The following is a 24,542-nucleotide window of genomic DNA, read 5'->3' as shown; positions in this document are numbered from 1 at the left end:
AGGCCATTGGCCTTGAGCTTCCTACGGTGGCAGTCTGGATTAACCTCCTGACTGAGGTGCTTCAGCCGGTGGTAGCCTCTTCGGAGCCCCTGTTGCTAATCAATGAGGCCCTCACAGACATCCTTCTGGGCACTTGGTCCAAGCCCAGCACAGGGGCCACTTTGGATAGGATGATTGCCCAACGCCACGGCCCGGGCAACCCCATTTTCCTCTCCCAACACCCCACCCTGAGAGCTTGGTGGTCCAAGCCTCAACTTCCAAGGGCGCATTCCCTACTGCTCCACCTGATAGGGAATCCAAGAAGCTGGACCATCTTGGGAAGATGTTTTCTTCCTCCAGCTTAGGACTGCGGTCGGTGAACACCGCGTGTCTCTTCGGCTGTTACTCCCATTCTGTGTGGGACACGGTCGTGCAGGTGCTGCCACAGTGCCTGGAGGAGGCCCAGACCGTGCTCTCCCGTGCAGTTGCCGAAGGCGAGAGACGCAGCGAAGTTCGCCATACGATGTGGACTGGACACCGCCGACTTGCTGGGCAGGGCGATTTCAACGTCAATAGCCCTTAGACCCTACACCTTGCTGAGGTCCGCTGGTTTTTCGGGTGATGTCCAAGCTACACTTTTGGACATGCTCTTTGATGGTCGTCGCTTGTTTGGCGGCAAAGCAGACAAGGCGCTGTAGCACTTTAAGGACTCCAGGGCTACGGCCTGGTCCTTGGGCTTTGCTTTTACCTCTCACCCTGCGCAGTTCGCTGTTTCCCCTTTCGTGGCTGCGGAAGGGGTGCCCCGCCACGTTCCGTCCAGAGCCACAGGCCTGAGCAAGCTGTCCAGCCTCTGCGGGGACGTGGGTCTGGGGGCCAGCGGGTGGGCCAGTCCTCCAGCGCTCCCTCTGCCGCAGCCTCCTAGTCCAACCTTTCAGGGCCACCATTTGCCAGTGGGCGGCAGGATTCGCCATCACCTCCCCCGCTGGCTCAACGGACAGGTGGGTTTTGCAGATATTCCAAAGGGGCTACTCCCTCCCCTTCAAGACTACCCCTCCATAACATGCCACCTCAATTCCATTGCATGTCGGAGGATCACTTTGTCCTTCTCCGCCAGGAAGTTACAGCTCTCTTGGCCAAGAGAGCCATCAAGAGAGTTCCTGCCCCAGAAGTAGTTCGTGGTTGTTATTCCCACTACTTTCTGGTGCCCAAGAAGGACAAGGGCCTGCTTCCTATCTTGGATCTCAGGAACGTCAACCACTTCCTCTGGAAGAAGTTCAAAGTGTTGACATTGGCTCAGGTCCTGTCTACCCTGGAGACTGGATGGTAGCATTGGACTTGCCAGATGCTTATTTTCACATCCCCGTCCCGCCCTCCCACAGGTGTTACCTATGGTGCATGGTAGGCCACGAGCACTTTCAGTTTACTGTGCTCCCCTTTGGCTTTACCAGCGCCTCTTGGGTGTTCACGAAAGTGATGGCGGTGGTCGCAGCTCATCTGCTCAGATCAGGGGTTCCAGTCTTCCCCAATCTCGACGACTGGCTGTTAAAGGCGGGCTCGCCCCATGCTGTCGTTTCCCACCTCCAGACTATGGCTGAACTCCTGCATTCGCTGGGGTTTACCATCAATGTGCCGAAGTCACACGTGATTCCCTCTCAGAAGCTCAGTTTCATCGGAGCGGTTCTGGACACAGGACAGTTTCAGGCTTATCCTCCCGAGCAGCGAGTCTGGGATATTCGGGCTATGATTCCGATCTTTCAGCCACCATCCCAGGTTTTGGTCAGAATGACCCTGAGGCTACTGGGCCTCATGGCCTCCTGCATCCTGTTGGTGTACTATGTCAGGTGTCATATGCGGGCTCTGCAGTGGGACCTGAAGTTTCAGTGGGCACAGCACCAGGGGATTCTTTCCGATTGCGTCCAGATCTCGGAGGGCACTGCACACCAATTGCAGTGGTGGCTAGCGAATCAGGATTGGGTCAACAGCAGATCCCTCTCCCTGCCCTAACCAGACTTCACAGTGATGATGTTTGCATCCCTTTTGGGGTGGGGCGGCCACATGGGAGAGGCAGAGACCAGAGGCCTCTGGTCTCCGGCAGAGTTTGGGCTCCTTATCAACTTTCTGGAGCTCCAGGCGATTCGTCGTACACTGAAGGCATTCCTTCCTTCTGTCAAGGGAAGAGTAGTGCAGGTGTTCACGGACAACACCGCCCCCATGTGGTTTTGCAACAAACAGGGCGGGGTGGGGTCGTGGACCCTATGTCAGTAGGCTCTTCGCCTTTGGACATGGCTGGAACATCAGGGCATGTCCCTGGTAGTTAAACACCTGGCAGGTTCTCTGAACTCCAGGGCGGACAAACTCAGCCGCCGGTGCATGATGGATCACAAATGTCATCTTCACTCGGAGGTGGTACAGGGTCTCTTTCAGCGGTGGGGAGAGCCTTGGTTAGATCTATTCACCACCAAAGAGAACGTGCAATGTCAGCAGTTCTGCGCTTTGGATTTTCCAAGGCGGCACTCGCTCGGCGACACTTTTCCGCCTATACCACTTCTGCCCAGAGTGCTGAAGAAGATCAATCGTGACCAGGCCCAAGTCATTCTTGTGGCTCCGGACTGGGCACGAAGAGTCTGGTATCCCGAGCTCTTGAACATCGCCATCGATCCTCCGATCAGACTGCCCCTTCGGGAGGATCTTCTGTCGCAGCAGCAGGGGACGATCCTCCATCCGAACCTGTCCTGCACCCATCTCCTTGCATGGATATTGAGCGGCGACAGTTGACAGCTTTTGACCTTTCTCCCAAAGTCTGCAACGTTATCTTGGCAGCTAGGCATCCCTCCACCAAAACGGTATACGCCTGTAGATGGAACAAATTTGTGGCATGGTGCGCAGCAAAGGCTGTGGATCCCCTTTCTGCCCCTCTTTCAGAGGTTCTACTCTTCATTCTTTCCTTGGCCCAGCAGCGTTCTGCTCTGGGCACTCTCAAGGGCTATCTTTCGGCCTTTCTTCGCCTTCCAGATCAACCTTCTCTTTTTAAGTCCCCAATTGTAAATCGTTTCTTTAAGGGCACTACTCACTAGTTTCTCCTATTCCTTTCGTAATGCCCCAGCGGGACTTGAACCTGGTTCTGACCTATCCGATGTGTGCTCCTTTCGAGCCGCTACATAACTGTCCTCTCAGACTTTTGACACTCAAAACAGCCTTTTTGGTTGCCATCACCTCTGCTCGCAGGGAGAGTGAGCTTCAGGCTTTTTCTTCCAAACCTCCTTTCCTGGCTGTTCATCCAGACAAGGTTGTCCTTCGCACTAGGCCTTATTTTCTTCACAAAGTGGTTACCTCTTTCCACATAGGACAGGCCATCACTTTGCCTACCTTCTTCCCGCCCGCATCTTTCTAAAGAGGAGTAGAGACTCCGTCGTCTGGATCCAAAACGTGCGCTTTCATTCTATCTGGATTGCACTAACCAATTCTGGGTGGATGATCAGCTCTTTCTTGGATATGTGGGCGCCAAGAAAGGTCGGGCTGTGCACAAACGAACCGCCTCTTGATGGGTCCTTCTTTGCATCAAAATCTACTACTGCTTTGGGACGTGGAGTCCACCTTCATGACCTCTGCCAGGCAGCCACATGGGCTTCTTGCACACGTTCACCAAACATTACTGCCTGGACAGCCAAGTCCGGAGAGACAGCTTCTTTGGCCGTTCGGTTCTCCAGGACTTTCTGGTGTGAACTTAATTCGCAGACCCATCTCCGGGGTTAGTATTGCTGGGGTATCTATTCTAAGGTGAGGAATCCATAACTAATAGTCTCTTTCAGATGAACAAGTTACTTACCTTCGGTAACGATATATCTGTAAGAGACATATATTAGTTATGGATTCCTCACCGCCCCACCCATCTTACCCGTTCTGCGAACTGACTTCTAGGTTAAGGGACTCCCTTTCAGGGCCCTAGTTTTGTGCACCAGTTGTCAGTGTCTTGCATGGCTCTACGCTTCTGGCGTGGAATGTCGTGTAAAGAACTGACGTCAGTGCGAAGGGGCGGCGTCTAAGTAGATACTGGGACGCCATTCCGGCGATCACAACGCCAATGACGAACGCGGAAACCTACAGTCGTGCAGGGGTACTGCTGAGAAAAAATTCTCCAGATCCAGTCTGACGCCTGGGGGTAATTCTAAGGTGAGGAACCCATAACTAATATAGGTCTCTTTCAGATATATCGTTACTGAAGGTAAGTAACTTGTTCGTCAGTGTAGGTGGCCACACCCCTTCCTCGGCTCGCAGTTAATAGCCTGCAGGACGAAAACTAAAATAACAAAAATGTTTTATTATCATTTTATTTTTGTCCTTTGCCTCTGCTGGCTTTCAGCAGGGGTGGGGGGCATGTTGTGCTCCTCTGCCATAACGGAGGAGCTGCCCCTGCGGAATGCTGAACAAATCAAACATGCACCCCCAGTCACAGATCTGGGTTAAAGCCATCATCTTTTTGGGTTGTGATACTGTATCTCAGGCACTGGGAAAAACATCAGAGGACTGAGGATATCTTCTCTCACTTAAAAATAAGCACTGCTATGGGTGTGCTGTGAGACATTGTTATTGTCATACTGTGCTGGCTATGAAAGATTCTGTAAATTCTTGTCCTTCTGGCTTGTTGTTCTGTGCTTGATGTCACTATAACACCTATGGGCACTGCCTGTCAGGTCCCCTGTGATAGAACATTTCATCACAGAGGCTCTTCATTGCTGTGATTTGAACGGTCTATAGAGTTTTCTGGCAGAGGTATCGCTATGAGGCTTGTGTGATCTGTGGTGCGAAGGGAATTTTTTTTGTTTATAAGCTCTGAAATTCCAGACTGTCACAGGTTAGAATAGTGACTGTCGTAGGTGAAGAGGACTGGATGTAAGAGCAGGCTGATATGAGAAACTGGTGGATGGCGTTGTTTTAAGTAGAGTAGTCTAGTATACTGGTGATCAGAAACGTCACAGTAATACAGGGCTTGTTATGGCACTGATCACAGTTCTGCACCTCTTCAGGCTGGACATTTGTGCTATCGGGTCCATACCCTTACACCACTGACAAGTATTTTCACAGTTCTGTTTGCCCAAACAGGTAACTGGCTTAATAAGAGATTGATTACCTATCTAGACTGGTGATGGGTGCCGTCACTGTTCTTTACCTCTCTAGACTGGTGATGGGTGCCGTCACTGTTCTTTACCTCGCTAGACTGGTGATGGGTGCCGTCACTGTTCTTTACCTCGCTAGACTGGTGATGGGTGCCGTCACTGTTCTTTACCTCTCTAGACTGGTGACGGGTGCCGTCACTGTTCTTTACCTCTCTAGACTGGTGATGGGTGCCGTCACTGTTCTTTACCTCGCTAGACTGGTGATGGGTGCCGTCACTGTTCTTTACCTCGCTAGACTGGTGATGGGTGCCGTCACTGTTCTTTACCTCTCTAGACTGGTGACGGGTGCCGTCACTGTTCTTTACCTCTCTAGACTGGTGACAGGTGCCGTCTCTGTTCTTTACCTCTCTAGACTGGTGCCGTCACTGTTCTTTACCTCTCTAGACTGGTGCCAGGTGCCGTCTCTGTTCTTTACCTCTCTAGACTGGTGACGGGTGCAGTCTCTGTTCTTTACCTCTCTAGACTGGTGACGGGTGCCGTTACCTCTCTAGACTGGTGACTGGTGCCGTCACTGTTCTTTACCTCTCTAGACTGGTGACGGGTGTGTCACTGTTCTTTACCTCTCTAAACTGGTGACGGGTGCCGTCACTGTTCTTTACCTCCCTAGACTGGTGACGGGTACCGTCTCTGTTCTTTACCTCTCTAGACTGGTGACAGGTGCCGTCTCTGTTCTTTACCTCTCTAGACTGGTGCCAGGTGCCGTCTCTGTTCTTTACCTCTCTAGACTGGTGACGGGTGCCGTCTCTGTTCTTTACCTCTCTAGACTGGTGACGGGTGCCGTTACCTCTCTAGACTGGTGACTGGTGCCGTCACTGTTCTTTACCTCTCTACTCTGGTGACAGGTGCCGTCACTGTTCTTTAGCTCTCTAGACTAGTGACGGGTGCCGTCATTTACCTCTCTAGACTGGTGACGGGTGCCATCACTGTTCTTTACCTCTCTAGACTGGTGACGGGTGCCGTCACTGTTCTTTACCTCTCTAGACTGGTGACGGGTGCCGTCACTGTTCTTTACCTCTCTAGACTGGTGACGGGTGCCGTTACCACTCTAGACTGGTGATGGGTGCCGTCACTGTTCTTTACCTCTCTAGACTGGTGACGGGTGCCGTTACCACTCTAGACTGGTGACGGGTGCCGTCACTGTTCTTTACCTCTCTAGACGGGTGCCGGGTGCCGTCTCTGTTCTTTACCTCTCTAGACTGGTGACGGGTGCCATCACTGTTCTTTACCTCTCTAGACTGGTGACGGGTGCCGTCACTGTTCTTTACCTCTCTAGACTGGTGACGGGTGCCGTTACCACTCTAGACTGGTGACGGGTGCCGTCACTGTTCTTTACCCCTCTAGACTGGTGACGGGTGCCGTTACCACTCTAGACTGGTGACGGGTGCCGTCACTGTTCTTTACCTCTCTAGACTGGTGCCGGGTGCCGTCTCTGTTCTTTACCTCTCTAGACTGGTGACGGGTGCCGTCTCTGTTCTTTACCTCTCTAGACTGGTGACGGGTGCCGTCACTGTTCTTTACCTCTCTAGACTGGTGCCGGGTGCCGTCTCTGTTCTTTACCTCTCTAGACTGGTGACGGGTGCCGTTACCACTCTAGACTGGTGACGGGTGCCGTCACTGTTCTTTACCTCTCTAGACTGGTGCCGGGTGCCGTCTCTGTTCTTTACCTCTCTAGACTGGTGACGGGTGCCATCACTGTTCTTTACCTCTCTAGACTGGTGACGGGTGCCGTCACTGTTCTTTACCTCTCTAGACTGGTGACGGGTGCCGTTACCACTCTAGACTGGTGACGGGTGCCGTCACTGTTCTTTACCCCTCTAGACTGGTGACGGGTGCCGTTACCACTCTAGACTGGTGACGGGTGCCGTCACTGTTCTTTACCTCTCTAGACTGGTGCCGGGTGCCGTCTCTGTTCTTTACCTCTCTAGACTGGTGCCGGGTGCCGTCTCTGTTCTTTACCTCTCTAGACTGGTGACGGGTGCCGTCACTGTTCTTTACCTCTCTAGACTGGTGCCGGGTGCCGTCTCTGTTCTTTACCTCTCTAGACTGGTGACGGGTGCCGTCACTGTTCTTTACCTCTCTAGACTGGTGACGGGTGCCGTCTCTGTTCTTTACCTCTCTAGACTGGTGACGGGTGCCGTCACTGTTCTTTACCTCTCTAGACTGGTGACGGGTGCCGTCTCTGTTCTTTACCTCTCTAGACTGGTGCCGTCACTGTTCTTTACCTCTCTAGACTGGTGCCAGGTGCCGTCTCTGTTCTTTACCTCTCTAGACTGGTGACGGGTGCCGTTACCACTCTAGACTGGTGACGGGTGCCGTCACTGTTCTTTACCTCTCTAGACTGGTGACGGGTGCCGTCTCTGTTCTTTACCTCTCTAGACTGGTGACGGGTGCCGTCACTGTTCTTTACCTCTCTAGACTGGTGACGGGTGCCGTCTCTGTTCTTTACCTCTCTAGACTGGTGCCGTCACTGTTCTTTACCTCTCTAGACTGGTGCCGTCACTGTTCTTTACCTCTCTAGACTGGTGCCAGGTGCCGTCTCTGTTCTTTACCTCTCTAGACTGGTGACGGGTGCCGTTACCACTCTAGACTGGTGACGGGTGCCGTTACCACTCTAGACTGGTGACGGGTGCCGTCACTGTTCTTTACCTCTCTAGACTTGTGATAAGCGCTGTTTGGATGGGAATGTCCCCTAGATGCTGTACATTATTTTCTTCCCTCCCGATGGCATGTTATCTGTTATCCTGTTTTTTAGATTTTGGCCCTAGCCTCACCCTAATCTAGTGATCGTATAGTGGCCTGGGCGTGTCCTTTGACATCAGGAGGTCTTGACGTGAATGTGCGCACCAAGCATGCCCTCCCTTCACCGTCCGTGTCATGTGGAGCACAGTGCAGCAGATCGTGGTTTTCTGACATTCCACTGCGACCTGCAGATTCCTCACTTTAGAAAACCCCAGCAGCAATCTGGATCTGTACGTTTCCGGCTCCGCTCTACGATGCTAATCGCGGGTGCGGGCTCTGATCGACGCTGTGTAAATGGAGTCGTGGTGATGTCACTGGAGCCATTGAACGCCCATCTCTGCGCTCCGCCATCAGCTCTGTTTTTTCCCAAACATTTTAACGCAGTTCCAGAGCTTTTCTCCTCACCTGTGGGACGAGGTGATTTTGGTCTCCAAATATATTTGTGTAGTTCTAGGGATGTAAAGATGTCCATCACTGATCCACATGAGGATTGGTGATGGTGCATTGGCTCCAAGCACGAATCTTCGCAGTGTGGCGTTTGCCTCTGCATGTACGATAAAGCTATCAAAGAGCGAGCGGCCAGCTTTTCTTAACTCGTGCTAAAGATGATCATAGGGGTTGAAAATTGTGAAAGCCTAGATCCAGAACGCAAACCCGGTGCCCACCTTGTTCATCCCTTTCATCTAAATCTTCAAGAGAAAAGAGAAGGCACCATAAAAAGAAGAAACACAGTTCATCACTCAAAAGGTTGAAATCCACAGGTAAGTCATGCGCTCAGGCCTCGCCCTCCTCTCTTGAGCCGGAATTAGTGGAGTTGTCGCCTCAGGTTTCACTAGTGCCGCACTAGTTCCAGGCTGCTGTGTGATTGTTGAGGTCTGAGCATGGAACACCCTACACTATCACCATGCGAAGCCTGTGACTGTTTGCCATCATTACTGCAGATAAGGGGGTCTACGTGGCCCAGTTTGTAGAGCCATAGTAGGACTCCCTGGGACATCGGAGTCAAAAAAGTCACACCCCAGTGGTCAATCAATCAGTATTTGTATAGCGCAGCTAATAACCCAACCAATAAAATTTCTTCCGTGAATTAGTCAGTATGTCTACATGTGCTACCTAATTAAGCAGATGCCTCCATTTTTTCTTGTGATACGTCAATCACTGAGAAGGTACAGCCAAAGAAAATATTGGTAACTGCTTAGCTCGATGCCCATGGGCTTTCATGCGCTTTTTAAATTCACAAATCAAATCAATCAACTACGTATTCCCGAGGTCGAACCCAGCTAAAGCAGTGTAACTGCACTACTTGAAGACTGACTTGGAAATGTCACATTGGTCGTTAGGAGTTATTGTACCACCAGAGCCACCATACAGATCAACATTATCAATAGTTCTTCATCTGACACTTGTTTCACATCAAAAAGCTGAGATCATACTTTTTATTCACCATGATCAACAGTATGGAAAATATATCAAATAGACTATCAGAACACCCTCATTTACTGTTGATATTTTATATTGAAATCTTTTCTAGTTCTGTATCACTGAGCTGGCATACGGTTCTCATGTACTTCTGTCTCTCTGCACTGGTGATCAGCACTAGTGCACTTCTGTATCTGTGAGCTAGCGATGGGTTCTCAGGTGGTTCTGGGTCTCTGCGCTTGTGATCAGTACTAGCGCTGTTCTGTGTCTCAAAGCTGGCTAATGATTCTCATGTAGTTCTGCGTCCCTATACTGGTGATCAGTACTAGTGCAGTTCTGTGTCTCTCAGTTAGCAATGGGTTCTCATGTAGTTCTGTGTCTCTCTGCTGGGGATGGCTTTTCATTAGGCCTGGGCGGTAAATTCTGTTCCGCTCGCGGAATTTCGCGTTCTGCGGAGAACGCGGAATTGCCAAAAATTCTGCGTCTTTGATGAATTTTTTGCTTGTTCGCGGTTTCAAAATGCGTGTTCGCGAGATATTTCTCCCCGAGCACGCAAACAGCATTCGCTAACCGGAAAAAAGCATCGCGAACGGGCGGTACAAGCAATTCCGCGTGTTCGCGGAACTTTTGCGTGCTCACGGCCATTTTTTACCGTTTCGCGGAGTTTTGCGTAGCGCGACTATGCAAATTCCGCCCACCCCTACTTTTCATGTAGTACTGGCTCCGCGCTGATGATCAGTACTAGTGCAGTTCTGTCTCTCTGAGGTGGCATAAGGTTCTCATATAGTTATGTTTCTCTGCACTGGTGATAAGTACTAGTGCAGTTCTTTGTCTCTGCACTGGTGATGATGAGTACTAGTGCAGTTATGTATCTCTTAACTGGCGATGGGATGGCATGTAGTTCTGTGTCTCTGCGATGGTGATCAGTACTAGTGCAGTTCTGTGTCTCTCAGGTGGCATAAGATTCTCATGTATTTATGTGTATCTGTGCTGGTGATCAGTACTAGTGCTGTTCTGTGTCTCTGTGCTGGTGATCAGTACTAGTGCAGTTCTATGTCTCTGTGCTAGTGATCAGTACTAGTACAGTTCTATGTCTCTGTGCTAGTGATCAGTACTAGTACAGTTCTGGAGCTTGAGATGGGATGTCATGTAGTTCTGTCTCTGCACTAGTGATCAGTACTAGTGCAGTTCTGTATCTGTGAGCCAACAATCTGTTCTCATGTCGTTTTGTGTCTCTGCTGGTGATCAGTACTAGTGCAGTTCTGAATGTCTGAGCTTGCGATGGGTTCTCATGTAGTTCTGTGTCTCTGCGCTGGTTATCAGTACTAGTACAGTTCTGTATCTGTGAGCTTGCGGTGGGTCCCTGTGTACTTCTGTGGCTCTGTGCTGGTGATCAGTATAAGCATAAGCTTCTCATGTAGTTCTGACTCTGCGCTGGTGAATAGTACTAGTGCAGTTCTGTCTCTCTGAGCTCGCTATGGGTCCTCGTGTATTTCTGTGTATCTGTGCTGGTGATCAGTACTAGTACAGTTCTGCGTCTGTGAGGTGGCATAAGCTTTTCATGTAGTTCTGTCGCTGCGCTGGTGATTAGTACTAGTGCAGTTCTGTGACTATGACCTTGTGATGGGTCCTCGTGTACTTCTGTGTCCCTGCACTAGTGATCAGTACTTGTGCAATTCTGTCTCTCTTGAGTTACTAATGAGGTATTGTGTAGTTCTGTGTCCCTGCACTGGTGATCAGTACTTGTGCAATTCTGTGTCTCTTGAGTTACTAATGAGTTCTTGTGTAGTTCTGTGTCCCTGCACTGGTGATAAGTACTAGTGCAGTTCTGTATTTCTGAGCTAGTGATGGGTTCTCGTGTAGTTCTATGTCTCTGCAGGGGTGATCAGTACTGGTGCAGTTCTGTGTCTCTTGAGTTACTAATGGGTTCTTGTGTAGTTCTGTGTCCCTGCACTGGTGATCAGTACTAGTGCAGTTCTGTATTTCTGAGATAGTGATGGGATCTCGTGTAGTTCTATGTCTCTGCAGGGGTGATCAGTATTGAGGCAGTTCTGTGTCTCTTGAGTTACTAATGGGTTCTCGTGTAGTTGTGTGTCTGCGCCGATGATCAGTACTAGTGCTTTTCTGTGTATCTGATCAGGTAATGAGTTCACTTGCAATTCTCTCCCTCTGCACTGGTGATCAGTACCAGTGCCGTTCTGTCTCTCTGAGTGGGGAGGGGTTCTCAGTGCTACTCTGTGTCCCTGAGCTGGGGAGGGGTTCTCATGGAGGGCTGGCTCTGCACTGGTGATCAGTACCAGTGCAGTTCTGTCTCTCTGAGTGGGGAGGGGTTCTTATGGAGTGCTGGCTCTGCACAGCTGATCAGTACCAGTGTAGTTCTGTCTCTCTGAGTGGGGAGGGGTTCTCAGGGCTACTCTGTGTCCCTGAGCTGGGGAGGGGTTCTTTGTGCCGTTCTGTGTCTCTGAGCTGGGGAGGGGTTCTCATGGAGGGCTGGCTGTGCACTGGTGATCAGTACCAGTGTAGTTCTGTCTCTCTGAGTGGGGAGGGGTTCTCAGTGCTACTCTGTATCCCTGAGCTGGGAAGGGGTTCTTTGTGCCGTTCTGTGCCCCTGAGCTGGGGAGGGGTTCTCATGGAGTGCTGGCTGTGCACTGGTGATCAGTACCAGTGCCGTTCTGTGTCTCTGAGCTGGGGGGGGGGGGGGGGGGGGGGTTCTCAGTGCCGTTCTGTCTCTGAGCTGGGGAGGGGTTCTCATGGAGTGCTGGCTCTGCACTGATGGCGGTACAAAAGGGGGTGGTGATGGACGGAGCATCAGAACCAATCAAACACTCACACCCAGTCAACAGATCTGGGTTTGATCCATCACCATTCTTTAGCCCACTCTGCCACCCCAGTTCAGACATGGCCATATGCAAATCAGTCTGACCCTGTGCCTCATGGGAACAGTCCAGCCCGAACTGCCAAGCCATGTCTTCCCTGGACCGGAAACAAGCTTCCTAGGACCGGTTTCTGGCATTTCAGCCGTCTTCAGCCAGGCTTGCTTGAATCCAGTGGCAAAGTGAGCAAGGGACTCACGTCTGAGCATACCCTGCCAACTTAGGGCGAACAAAGCGGTACAAAAGGGGGTGGTGATGGACGGAGCATCAGAACCAATCAAACACTCACACCCAGTCAACAGATCTGGGTTTGATCCATCACCATTCTTTAGCCCACTCTGCCACCCCAGTTCAGACATGGCCATATGCAAATCAGTCTGACCCTGTGCCTCATGGGAACAGTCCAGCCCGAACTGCCAAGCCATGTCTTCCCTGGACCGGAAACAAGCTTCCTAGGACCGGTTTCTGGCATTTCAGCCGTCTTCAGCCAGGCTTGCTTGAATCCAGTGGCAAAGTGAGCAAGGGACTCTGCACTGATGATCAGTACCAGTGTAGTCCTGTGTCCCTGAGCTGGGGAGGGGTTCTCAGTTCCGTTCTGTGTCCCTGAGCTGGGGAAGGGTTCTCAGTTCCGTTCTGTGTCCCTGAGCTGGGGAGGGGTTCTCATGGAGTGCTGGCTCTGTACTGGTGATCCGTACCAGTGTAGGTCTGTATCCCTGAGCTGGGGAGGGGTTCTCAGTGCTGTTCTGTGTCCCTGAGCTGGGGAGGGGTTCTCATGAAGTGCTGGCTCTGCACTTGTGATCAGTACCAGTGTAGTTCTGTGTCCCTGACTTGGGGAGGGGTTCTCAGTGCAATTCTGTGTCTTAAAGCTGGCGAGGGGTTCTCATGGAGTGCTGGCTCCTCACTGGTGATCAGTACCAGTGCTGTTCTGTGTCTCTGAGCTGGGGAGGGGTTCACGTGGAGTGCTGGCTCTGCACTTGTGATCAGTACCAGTGCAGTTCTGTGTCCCTCACCTGGGGAGGGGTTCTCAGTGCAGTTCTGTGTCTTAAAGCTGGCGAGGGGTTCTCATTGAGTGCTGGCTTTGCACTGGTGATCAGTACCAGTGCCGTTCTGTGTCTCTGAGCTGGGGAGGGGTTATCTTAGAGTGCAGGCTGTGCACTGGTGATCAGTACCTGTGTAGTCCTGTGTCCCTTAGCTGGGGCGGGGTTCTCAGTGCCGTTGTGTCCCTGAGCTGGGGAGGGGTTCTCATGGAGTGCTGGCTTTGCACTGATGATCAGTACCAGTGCCGTTCTGTGTCTCTGAGCTGGGGAGGGGTTCTCATGGAGTGCTGGCTCTACACTGGTGATCAGTACCAGTGTAGGTATGTGTCTCTGAGCTGGGGAGGGGTTCTCAGTGCTACTCTGTGTCCCTGAGCTGGGGAGGGGTTCTAATGGCGTTCTGGCTGTGCACTGGCGATCAGTACCAGTGTAGTTCTGTGTCCCTGACCTGGGGAGGGGTTCTCAGTGCCGTTCTGTCTCTGAGCTGGGGATGGGTTCTCATGGCGTGCTGGCTCTGTACTGGTGATCCGTACCAGTGCCGTTCTGTATCCCTGAGCTGGGGATGGGTTCTCATGGAGTGCTGGCTCTGCACTGCTGCTCAGTACCAGTGTAGTTCTGTGTCTCTGAGCTGGGGAGGGGTTCTCAGTGCTGTTCTGTGTCCCTGAGCTGGGGAGGGGTTCTCAGTGCTGTTCTGTGTCCCTGAGCTGGGGAGGGGTTCTCAGTGCTGTTCTGTGCCCCTGAGCTGGGGAGGGGTTCTCATGGAGTGCTGGCTGTGCACTGGTGATCAGTACCAGTGTAGTTCTGTGTCCCTGAGCTGGGGAGGGGTTCTCAGTGCTGTTCTGTGTCCCTGAGCTGGGGAGGGGTTCTCAGTGCAGTCCTGTGTCCCTGAGCTGGGGAGGGGTTCTCAGTGCTGTTCTGTGTCCCTGAGCTGGGGAGGGGTTCTCAGTGCCGTTCTGTGTCTCTGAGCTGGGGAGGGGTTCTCAGTGCTGTTCTGTGTCCCTAAGCTGGGGAGGGGTTCTCATGGATGGCTGGCTCTGCACTGGTGATCAGTACCAGTGCAGTCCTGTGTCTCTGAGCTGGGGAGGGGTTCTCATGGAGTGCTGGCTCTGTACTGATGATCAGTACCAGTGTAGTTCTGTGTCCCTGACCTGGGGAGGGGTTCTCAGTGCAGTTCTGTGTCTTAAAGCTGGCAAGGGGTTCTCATGGAGTGCTGGCTCCTCACTGGTGATCAGTACCAGTGCAGTCCTGTGTCTCTGAGCTGGCAAGGGGTTCTCATGGAGTGCTGGCTCTGCACTGATGATCAGTACCAGTGTAGTTCTGTGTCCCTGAGCTGGGGAGGGGTTCTCAGTGCCGTTCTGTGTCTCTGAGCTGGGGAGGGGTTCTCAGTGCCGTTCTGTGTCTCTGAGCTGGGGAGGGGTTCTCAGTGCCGTTCTGTGTCTCAGAGCTGGGGAGGGGTTCTCAGTTCCGTTCTGTGTCTCTGAGCTGGGGAGGGGTTCACGTGGAGTGCTGGCTCTGCACTGATGATCAGTACCAGTGTAGTTCTGTGTCTCTGAGCTGGGGAGGGGTTCTCAGTGCCGTTCTGTGCCCCTGAGCTGGGGAGGGGTTCTCAGTGCCGTTCTGTGCCCCTGAGCTGGGGAGGGGTTCTCATGGAGTGCTGGCTGTGCACTGGTGATCAGTACCTGTGTAGTTCTGTGTCCCTGAGCTGGGGAGGGGTTCTCAGTGCTGTTCTGTGTCCCTGAGCTGGGGAGGGGTTCTCAGTTCCGTTCTGTGTCTCTGAGCTGGGGAGGGGTTCTCAGTGCTGTCCTGTGTCCCTGAGCTGGGGAGGGGTTCTCAGTGCTGTCCTGTGTCCCTGAGCTGGGGAGGGGTTCTCAGTGCTGTTCTGTGCCCCTGAGCTGGGGAGGGGTTCTCATGGAGTGCCGGCTCTACACTGGTGATCAGTACTAGTGCAGTTCTGTGTCTCTGCGCAGGTCATGTGTTCTCATGTATCTCTGTCCGTTTGTTCATCTGTAGTTCTGAAACTGCTGGCGTCTAATGTTCTCTTCTCTTCTGCACAGAATATCGACATCACAAACTTCAGCAGCAGCTGGAACGACGGGCTGGCGTTCTGTGCCCTGCTGCACACCTACCTCCCCGCGCACATTCCTTACCAAGAGCTGACCAGCCAGGACAAGGTATGTCAAGCACTGTGACTACGAGGGCCACCCTCGCCCCAGTATGAACTCACGTGCCCCCCGTGCAGTAAAGATGCCCCCCAGTGCCTCAGATACATGCCCTCCAGTGCCTCAGATGCATGCCCTCCAATGCCTCAGATGCCCTCCAGTGCCTCAGATACATGCCCTCCAATGCCTCAGATGCATGCCCTCCAGTGCCTCAGATGCATGCCCTCCAGTGCCTCAGATGCCCCCTCTGGTGGCTCAGATGCTCTCCAGTGCGTCAGATGCCCCCAGTGGCCCAGTTGTTCCCCTGAATTCTGAACCCATGTTCAGCTCTCAAAAATCGTGTTATTCTGGGTAATTTATCCCTTCACTTTACAGTGTGAATTAATGCCAGAAATCCAAGAAATGGCGAGTCTGTGTGTTTATTGTCCCAGGGGTGCCGTAGGCGGGTCAATGATGCACAGTGGGTCAGGCTCCGGGGAGGTCTTTCAAAGGCTGCATGTTGTGGCCCATCTCCCGGCAGTGATTGGAAATTGTAGGGTCCCGTAGGCTCGGGTCACCCGAGGGGTAGGGATACCGTGGCAGGGGAGCTGGTGAAAGGTCCCTCGTGGCAGCACGGATGGGGAGAGCCCCTCGCCTCCTTTCGTTTCCTGTCTGAAAGCGACGGGCCACAGGCGCGGCCTGTGAGTAATGGCAAAGGTTGGTCCTGGGGCTGGGTGGCACAGCCTTGGCCTGTGCGTGAGGGCACAGGTTGGCCATGGGGCTGGGTGGCACAGGCGCGGCCTGTGCGTGAGTGCACAGGTTGGCCTTGGGGCTGGGTGGCACAGTGGCACAGACGCGGCCTGTGAGTGAGGGCACAGGTTGGCCCAGGGGCTGGGTCCGCTCCCGCTGCTTCTGCCCCCGGTGGAGGGAGGCGGCCAGCAGGGAGCATCTGTCTGGTTTACTCTGAGTCCGTAAGTTTCAGGTTTGACCTGGAAAGTGCTGGCTGCATGGCACAGACCTCACAGCGCCCCAACTGCCAACCAAGAGGAATGTTTGTTTGAATGTTTAGGAGCCAGGTGCTGTGAGGATGGGGTGTTTCTGCATCCCCTCTTCTAGGCAAAACGGGAAAACTGGGTGGGGCTCTCGGAATGTGTATTCCAGCTCCCAAGGCGGAGATGTTAGACAGCAACTTGTCTGGGCATACCGGATGTTGGCAATGGCTCCAAGGGGCACGGCATCCACCGGGGTGCTCCTCTGGTGGGAGCCACGAGGCCGCAATGGGGCCAGTGGCGTCACGAAACCTTTTGCAATGTGTCAACATCATCTCGCAGTCATACCCCACGGCCCTCTGTTCACACGGGACAGCCGCAGAAATCCGAACATGTAAACTGGACAGTCGCAGAAATCTGAACAACATGTAAACTTTGTTTTTTGTTTTTTTACAGAGAAGAAATTTCACCCTGGCATTTCAGGCAGCGGAGAGTGTTGGCATCAAGTCCACTCTGGTAAGTGCCGACCTGCAGTAGCCATGAATGGCTGCTCATCCTGGGTTGTATTCTCTTTGCATTGTGGCACCTCTGGTCTCGAACTATTGGCCTGATAACCAGGATGACGCACACTAAGATGCCGCGAAGAAAACTAGGCCTGGAGCCAGGCACTTCCTCGGGGACCTTTGAGGGTCTCTGTCTGCAGGTGAAAGGAGTGTGCAGGAGAGTGACGTCTACGTGCGAGAGTACGCGAGAGTCACCTGGGCACACTGGTGAGAGGCCTGTTGTAAGACGATAGTGTCAGTGTGAATCCTGCACTGCAGGCAGATTATGTGCACTGTGGTGATATGTGGCACTGCATGTAGAGTATGTACACTGTTGTGATATTAGTAGGTCTGGGCTCCGCACTGCATGCATATTACGTGCAGTGTGATTTTAGTGTGGCACTGCATGTAGAGTATGTGCACTGTTGTGATATTAGTAGGTCTGGGCTCCGCACTGCATGCATATTACGTGCAGTGTAATTTTAGTGTGGCACTGCATGTAGAGTATGTGCACTGTTGTGATATTAGTAGTACTGGGCTCCGCACTGCATGCATATTATGTGCACTGTGGTGATATGTGGCACTGCATGTAGAGTATGTACACTGTTGTGATATTAGTAGGTCTGGGCTCCGCACTGCATGCATATTACGTGCAGTGTGATTTTAGTGTGGCACTGCATGAAGAGTATGTACACTGTTGTGATATTAGTAGTACTGGGCTCCGCACTGCATGCATATTATGTGCATTGTGGTGATACGTGGCACTGCATGTAGAGTATGTACACTGTTGTGATATTAGTAGGTCTAGGCTCCGCACTGCATGCATATTACGTGCAGTGTGATTTTAGCGTGGCACAGCATGTAGAGTATGCACACTGTTGTAATATTTGTAGTTCTGGGCTCCGCACTGCATGCGTATTATGTGCATTGTGGTGATACGTGGCACTGCATGAAGAGTATGTACACTGTTGTGATATTAGTAGGTCTGGGCTCTGCACTGCATGCATATTACGTGCAGTGTGATTTTAGTGTGGCACTGCATGTAGAGTATGTACACTGTTGTGATATTAGTAGGTCTGGGCTCCGCACTGCTTGCATATTATGTGCACTGTGGTAGTATGTGGCACTGCATGTAGAGTATGCACACTGTTGTAACATTAGTAGTACTGGGCTCTGCACTGCATGCATATTATGTGCACTGTGGTGATACGTGGCACTGCATGTAGAGTATGTACACTGTTGTGATATTAGTAGGTCTAGGCTCCGCACTGCATGCATATTACGTGCAGTGTGATTTTAGCGTGGCACAGCATGTAGAGTATGCACACTGTTTTGATATTAGTAGTACCGGTTGTGATATTAGTAGTACTGGGCTCCGCACTGCTTGCATATTATGTGCACTGTGGTAGTATGTGGCACTGCATGTAGAGTATGCACACTGTTGTAACATTAGTAGTACTGGGCTCCGCACTGCATGCGTATTATGTGCAATGTGGTGATATGTGGCACTGCATGTAGAGTATGTACACTGTTGTGATATTAGTAGGTCTAGGCTCCGCACTGCATGCATATTACGTGCAGTGTGATTTTAGCATGGCACAGCATGTAGAGTATGCACACTGTTGTGATATTATTAGTACTGGTTGTGGTATTAGTAGTACTGGACTCCGCACTGCTTGCATATTATGTGCACTGTGGTAGTATGTGGCACTGCATGTAGAGTATGCACACTGTTGTAACATTAGTAGTACTGGGCTCCGCACTGCATGCGTATTATGTGCACTGTGGTGATATGTGGCACTGCATGTAGAGTATGTACACTGTTGTGATATTAGTAGGTCTAGGCTCCGCACTGCATGCATATTACGTGATGCTGCGGAGTTTACCAGCTCTATACATACATACAACACTCATTTGGGCCCATATACATTCATATATTCAATGAGCTAGCAAATGTCCGCTGGTCATCAGTTTTGATTTACTTTAGAGAACCTTTACACCAGTATTCTTACCAACCCTGTCTCCTAAGTAAATGTACCTGTCGAAAGATCTAGTAGTAGATTAGAATAGGGAGAAATCGATAATAGTAATAACAATAGATTCAACCTTTTCAAAGAACCACAGACTCAGAAGGAGTTTTAAAAGTTTATCTGAATTAATAATTTTGTGAGTCAAATCAAATACACGTAGATACATGAAGATTCTCCATCAGGAAAAGTAGTTCAATTAGTTTATAATTAAATTCACATTAATTAATCTCATGTGATGACTGTACCTGAGGAGAGAAAGACAGAGAGCAAATACGAAGCACAACCCCACAGAATTATATTTACCTAGAATGGTGTGATGACCTAGACATCAGAGTATCCAGGATTTGGGACAGGTTCAGGACCGGGAAGGGGACCTCTTCTAGTGTAACACCAGCGTTACACCCCTCTCTGGTGCTACTCTCTCCGGCTCGGGCTCGTCTGGACCCCTTCCTAGATGTGCCTCCTCGGTTGTTCCACGATCTTTCCCTAGTGTTGGATTCTTCAATCAGATTGCAGCAAAATCAGGCAGCATCTCAGCATAGCATCGGCATCAAGTGGGTAAAGTGTGTCTAACTAACTAGATCTTACCTCCGTTATACCAATTCAAATGTATAATCCACCCCCAAATGTTTCAATTCCATGTACACCCCTCAATTTGATTGGGCCAGGCAATGGAGTGAGGACATCACACCATACTAAGTGTAATGACTTTCTTTAGTTCTATTGTCTAATTCTCATCCAGGGGATACTCATCAAAGTCATAATCTATGAATAATCCCCACCCATGTGCGGGATCCCGGAGCATATAGAAAATACATATATATATATGCATATGTGAAAACGTATACATGCAGCCTGAAATGTTTCCAACATGGCAAAAATGATGAAATTACATAGGTTTGCATTGTAGGTACCCCTACCATCCTAACCCATAAGGAAAAAAGGAAGCAGTAAACAATTGTCATACAATAATGCTTTATTGCCATAAAGCAAACTTGTAATTGCAGGCATTTGCCTGTAGGCTGCAGCAGAGTACTAAGAAACAAAGAAAACGGACACCTTGCCTTTAAGGCATTAGAGTAGGGGTACCATGCAGGAGACCCCTTGATCCCATGATGCACCACAGGTGGCAGTTAGGTCAGTCTTTTTTCCGGCTCCTTCTATGAGGATCTTGGAGCTTGAGCTCTTCAGTTTTTTGACTGAAAGTGATTTAGTTGATATTTTTCTCAGAAAACTCAACATTTTCTGACTCTTAAAGGCTCATTGTACTGTTTTTTTGGTCTTACCACACATTTTTTCCAGTCAGAATGCCTGACTTATTCAGGAAATGCCCTTCCTGTGACAAGAAGATGGCACTGGCAGATCCACACTCTGTGTGTATTGTGTGTCTTCCATCCTCACACAATCCTGACCAGTGTTACCACTGCCAGAAATTTTCCAGGCGGACTCTGCGTGACAGAGAACAAATAAAACTTCATGCCCCAATGGAGAAGGACAGAAGCCATCATGAAGGTGACCATGGAGTCTTCAAACCACCTTCTTCAAGCAAACAACACCGAAAACAGCGACATACCACCTCTCCTGAGTCCAGAAAGAAGAAGGTAACAGGAGATTCGCCGTCGAAGTCTCCATCGAAGAGACCCAGACACTCTTCAACGTCGAGGGACAAATCACCATCTCGGCGTCAAGATTCTCCGCCGCATTCAAGTAAGTCGGCGTTGAGGCACAGCGCTTCGGGCTCGAAGGCTGTGGGTCCTGAGAGACCTGAAAAGTCTCCGTCGACGTCGAGGCTTCCGTCGACGTCCAGACACTCTCCGCCACCCTCGAAGGGGTCGGCGTCGAGAGTTACGACGGCGAACATCTTGCCGCAAGTGGGCTTGTCGACGTCGAGAGCTTCGTTGAAGTCCCATCACTCGACGTCAAGAAGATCGACGCCAACTCTGTGCCATGGGAGATCGACGTCGAGATTACCAGATCGACGGCGAAGGTCGACGTCGAGATCACCAGATTGACAGCGAAGGTCGACGTCGAGGTCTCCACATCGCCGTAGGCGATCGACGTCGAGACCACTTTCGAGAGCGGGACGGCGTCCCCATAGCAGATCCCCTCGATAGACGCCGATGGTGACGTAGGCTTCATCGACATCGAGGCATTCGACGTCGAGGGAAAAAAGTGCAGCGGCCGCAGAGGAGTTGTCATCTGGGGACCAGTGATCATCCCCAGGACTGCATATTGTGCAAATTTCACCAGAGAAATCTCCCAAAACTGGAGAAAAGTACGGTCTGTCGCCTCGCTGGCTGGAAGGTGTCGGGACAAGTGACTGCAGAAGTCCGGGCTCAGACTACTCTCGCACTTACTCGCCTTCTAGGATCTCTCCTCAGAGAAGCAAGTCTCCCCTCAGAAGACCAAGATCACTGTCCACACACCGATCACGTTCCAGGGGTCGTCAATCTCCCCCCAGAAGACCAAGATCACCTTCCAGGCACGACCGTCCCCATAAGAGAAGACGCACAAGATCACCCACATGGTCTTCCTCCACGTGGTCCACGGTCCGGGACTATTCTCCGACGTTCTGCTTGAATCCTCCATCGTGGGTGTCTCCCATCGATGACATCGCGACCTTCTCAGATGTCCTGGGTAGGGGTGCAAAGAAACTAAACATCACTTTGCATACCCCTGTGGTTCCCACATCTATCATCTTCGACACCTTACACCATCGCACAGCTCCTAGACCGCTGCCTCCTTTGGTGCCAGGATTCTTGGAACCAGCTATGGCTACATTCCTCACCCCTGCTACGGTGGGCTCCGTCCCATCCAGGATTGCCAAAAAGCATAAGGCCCCAGCCGAGGATCCCTTATTTCTCAGAGCTGATCCACCAGCGGACTCCGTCATTGTGGCGGCAGCCATGAGGTCTCATTTGGTGTCTGCGTCATCTTCTGTACCCCCAGAGAAGGACAGTAAGCAGATGGACTCCTATGGCAGGAAAATGTGCAATACGTCGGCTTCTTCCATGAAGATTGCAAGTGCCTCAGCCCTTCTCGGGCGATATGACAGGTCTCTTTGGGACTCCCTGTCAAGGTTCACCGACAAGCTCCCCAAAGAAGACTGGCAGGACTTCAGCAAAATTTTGCTAGAAGGTGGGCTAGTAGCCAATAAAGTTATAAGTGCGGCAGCGGACGCTTCAGATCTCGCCGCTCATGGTTACTCCCATGGCGTCTGTTCACGGCGCTCAGCCTGGCTGTGCCTCACAGGCCTCAAGCCTGATGCACAGAAAAAGATTCTGAATCTTCCTTTTAACGTCTCCTCCTTGTTCGGGGCTCACGCCGACGAGGAGATGAACAAGATGAAGGCAGAGCTGGATACTGTCAAGGCTGTAGGTCTGGAGAAGCGCAAAGAATACCGGAAGCGCTTTCATCAGGGCGACAAACGTTCCTTCCAGCAGAGGGTTCAAACCCCTCAATGGTCCTCCCAGAACCAGCAGAGGTCCCAATTCCAGCAGAGGTGTCGTGGCAGAGGAAGAGGGAACTTCAAGCAGCAACAGTCCACCACTAAGCAGCCTCCCAAACAGTGAGGCATTGCTTCCTCTGCACCCGTTTGCCACTCTGGTAGGAGGGAGTATTGTTTTTCACCTGGCAGAGTAGGAAACCATAACAAGAGACAAATGGGTGCTGAATATTGTGCAGCATGGTTACTTGCTAAGGTTCAAGTCTCCCCCTCCGCAAGTGCCCCCGCAATTGAAGCGCCTTCCTCAACTTCAAAGTTGGCTTTTACAGCACAAAGTATCTATCCTCCTCTCCAAGAGGGCCATAGAGGAGGTCCCACCTCTCCAAAGAAACCAGGGGGTATATTCTCGCTACTACCTAGTCCAAAAGCGAGGAGTAGCCAAAGAGTACAGACCTATCCTCGACCTGCGCCTACTGAACCGGTTTATCAGAAAGGAAAAATTCCAAATGCTAGCCCTGCATCAAATCTTTCCGCACCTTCACCAGGGAGACTGGATGTGTGCCCATCGACCTCCAGGACGCCTACTTTCACATTCCTGTCTCAGTGAAACATCGCAAATTTCTCAGGTTTCAGGTCTGTCGTCACCACTACCAGTATCGAGTGATTCCGTTCGGCCTCAAATCCACCCCATGGACATTCTCCAAGTGCATGGCGGTGGTGGCTGCCTTCCTCCGCAGACGGAAGATCTTCGTCTATCCATACCTAGACGACTGGCTCCTGAAAAGCTCCACACCTGTGCTACTCCAGAGCCATCTCTCATACTGCCTCAACCTGCTGCATTCCTTGGGGTTGCAAGTCAAATACAAGAAGTCGTTCCTCAACCCCACTCAACGGATATGCTATCTAGGCGCCTCCCTGGACTCCGCAGAGGCAAGCGTGTGTCCTTCGGAGGAGAGGTTGTCATCAATGCTTCTCAAGTGCCACACTCTTCTCGACACTGCACTTCCCACAGCCAGGCAAGTGTCTTCACTACTGGGATCGATGGCCTCGTGCATCTACATTGTGCCCAATGCACGCCTTCATATTCGGCCTCTACAACAGGCACTCGAAGATCTATGGTCTCAGAGGTCAGGTCACTGGGAAGATCGTGTCTCTCTCCACCAAGCTGCCAGGGACTCCATCAGATGGTGGATGAAACGTTCTCACCTGCTGCAAGGGGTCCTTTTTCATCAGATGCCTCCAACACAGACAGTGGTCACAGATGCCTCAATGCACGGCTGGGGAGCTCATATGGGCCAGCTTCAGGTACAAGGTCTCTGGTCCGAGACAGAAAGAAGTTATCACATCAACTTCTTGGAGCTACGGGCGGCCCATCTGGCGCTCAAATCCCTGTATCCATCTCTTCAATCCAGCCACATTCAGATTCAGACAGACAACACAACAATGATGTTCTATCTGAACAAGCAAGGAGGCACCAGGTCACGAGTCCTGTCTCTGGAAGCCCAATCCATTTGGCAGTGGCTGCTGGCGAGAGGTCTCTCAATCGTCGCAGTCCACCTTCCAGGAACCTTGAACGTGCAGGCAGACGGCCTCAGCAGAGACTTTGTAAAAGCGCACGACTGGGTGCTTAATGAAGACGTCGCTCAGGAGGTTTTTCAGAAATGGGGAGTGCCGGACATCGATCTGTTCGCACACATGGCAAACACGAAATGCCCCGTCTTCGCATCCAGATTCCCCCAGCAGGGATCACGGGGGAATGCACTTTTGATCAGCTGGTCGCAGACATTGCTGTACGCTTTTCCTCCCCTCCCTCTAATCCCGGCGGTCATACAGAAGTTATACAGGACCAACACCAGAATGATCCTGATAGCGCCGGAGTGGCCACGCCAGTGGTGGTACGCGGATCTCCTCCAATTGTCAGAGGTTGCACACCGGAGGCTGCCCTGCCGCCCGGACTTACGGACCAAGAACGAGGGGAGAGTGTTTCATCCCAACCTCCCCACCATCCGGTTGACTGCATGACTCCTGAAGTCATCCAGTACGGACATCTAGACCTTTCGGCTGACGACATGGACATTCTTAGAGAAGCAAAGAGGCCTTCCACCAGAAAGTCTTATGCTTTCAAGTGGAAGTGATTTTACCTTTGGTGTAGAGACAACGCTCTTGATCCGACTCAAGGT

At 51.5% G+C, this 24,542-nt stretch overlaps 1 protein-coding gene across 2 annotated transcripts in view; it reads left to right on the top strand.

Annotated features, from left to right (window-relative positions):
* The window catches only part of SPECC1L (sperm antigen with calponin homology and coiled-coil domains 1 like), a 613,771-nt gene that overhangs the window by 576,720 nt on the left and 12,509 nt on the right, over positions 1-24,542 (top strand). For both annotated transcript variants that reach the window (XM_085634686.1, XM_085634685.1), the window contains 2 exons: positions 15,273-15,389; positions 16,802-16,861. In XM_085634686.1, coding sequence (XP_085490812.1) covers positions 15,273-15,389; positions 16,802-16,861 — 177 coding nt within the window. The remainder of the gene's footprint in view (positions 1-15,272; positions 15,390-16,801; positions 16,862-24,542) is intronic.

The sequence above is a fragment of the Triturus cristatus genome, chromosome 11 (assembly GCF_964204655.1).
Source record: "Triturus cristatus chromosome 11, aTriCri1.1, whole genome shotgun sequence".
NCBI lineage: Eukaryota > Metazoa > Chordata > Amphibia > Caudata > Salamandridae > Triturus > Triturus cristatus.
This window is presented reverse-complemented; position numbering and strand designations above follow the sequence as displayed.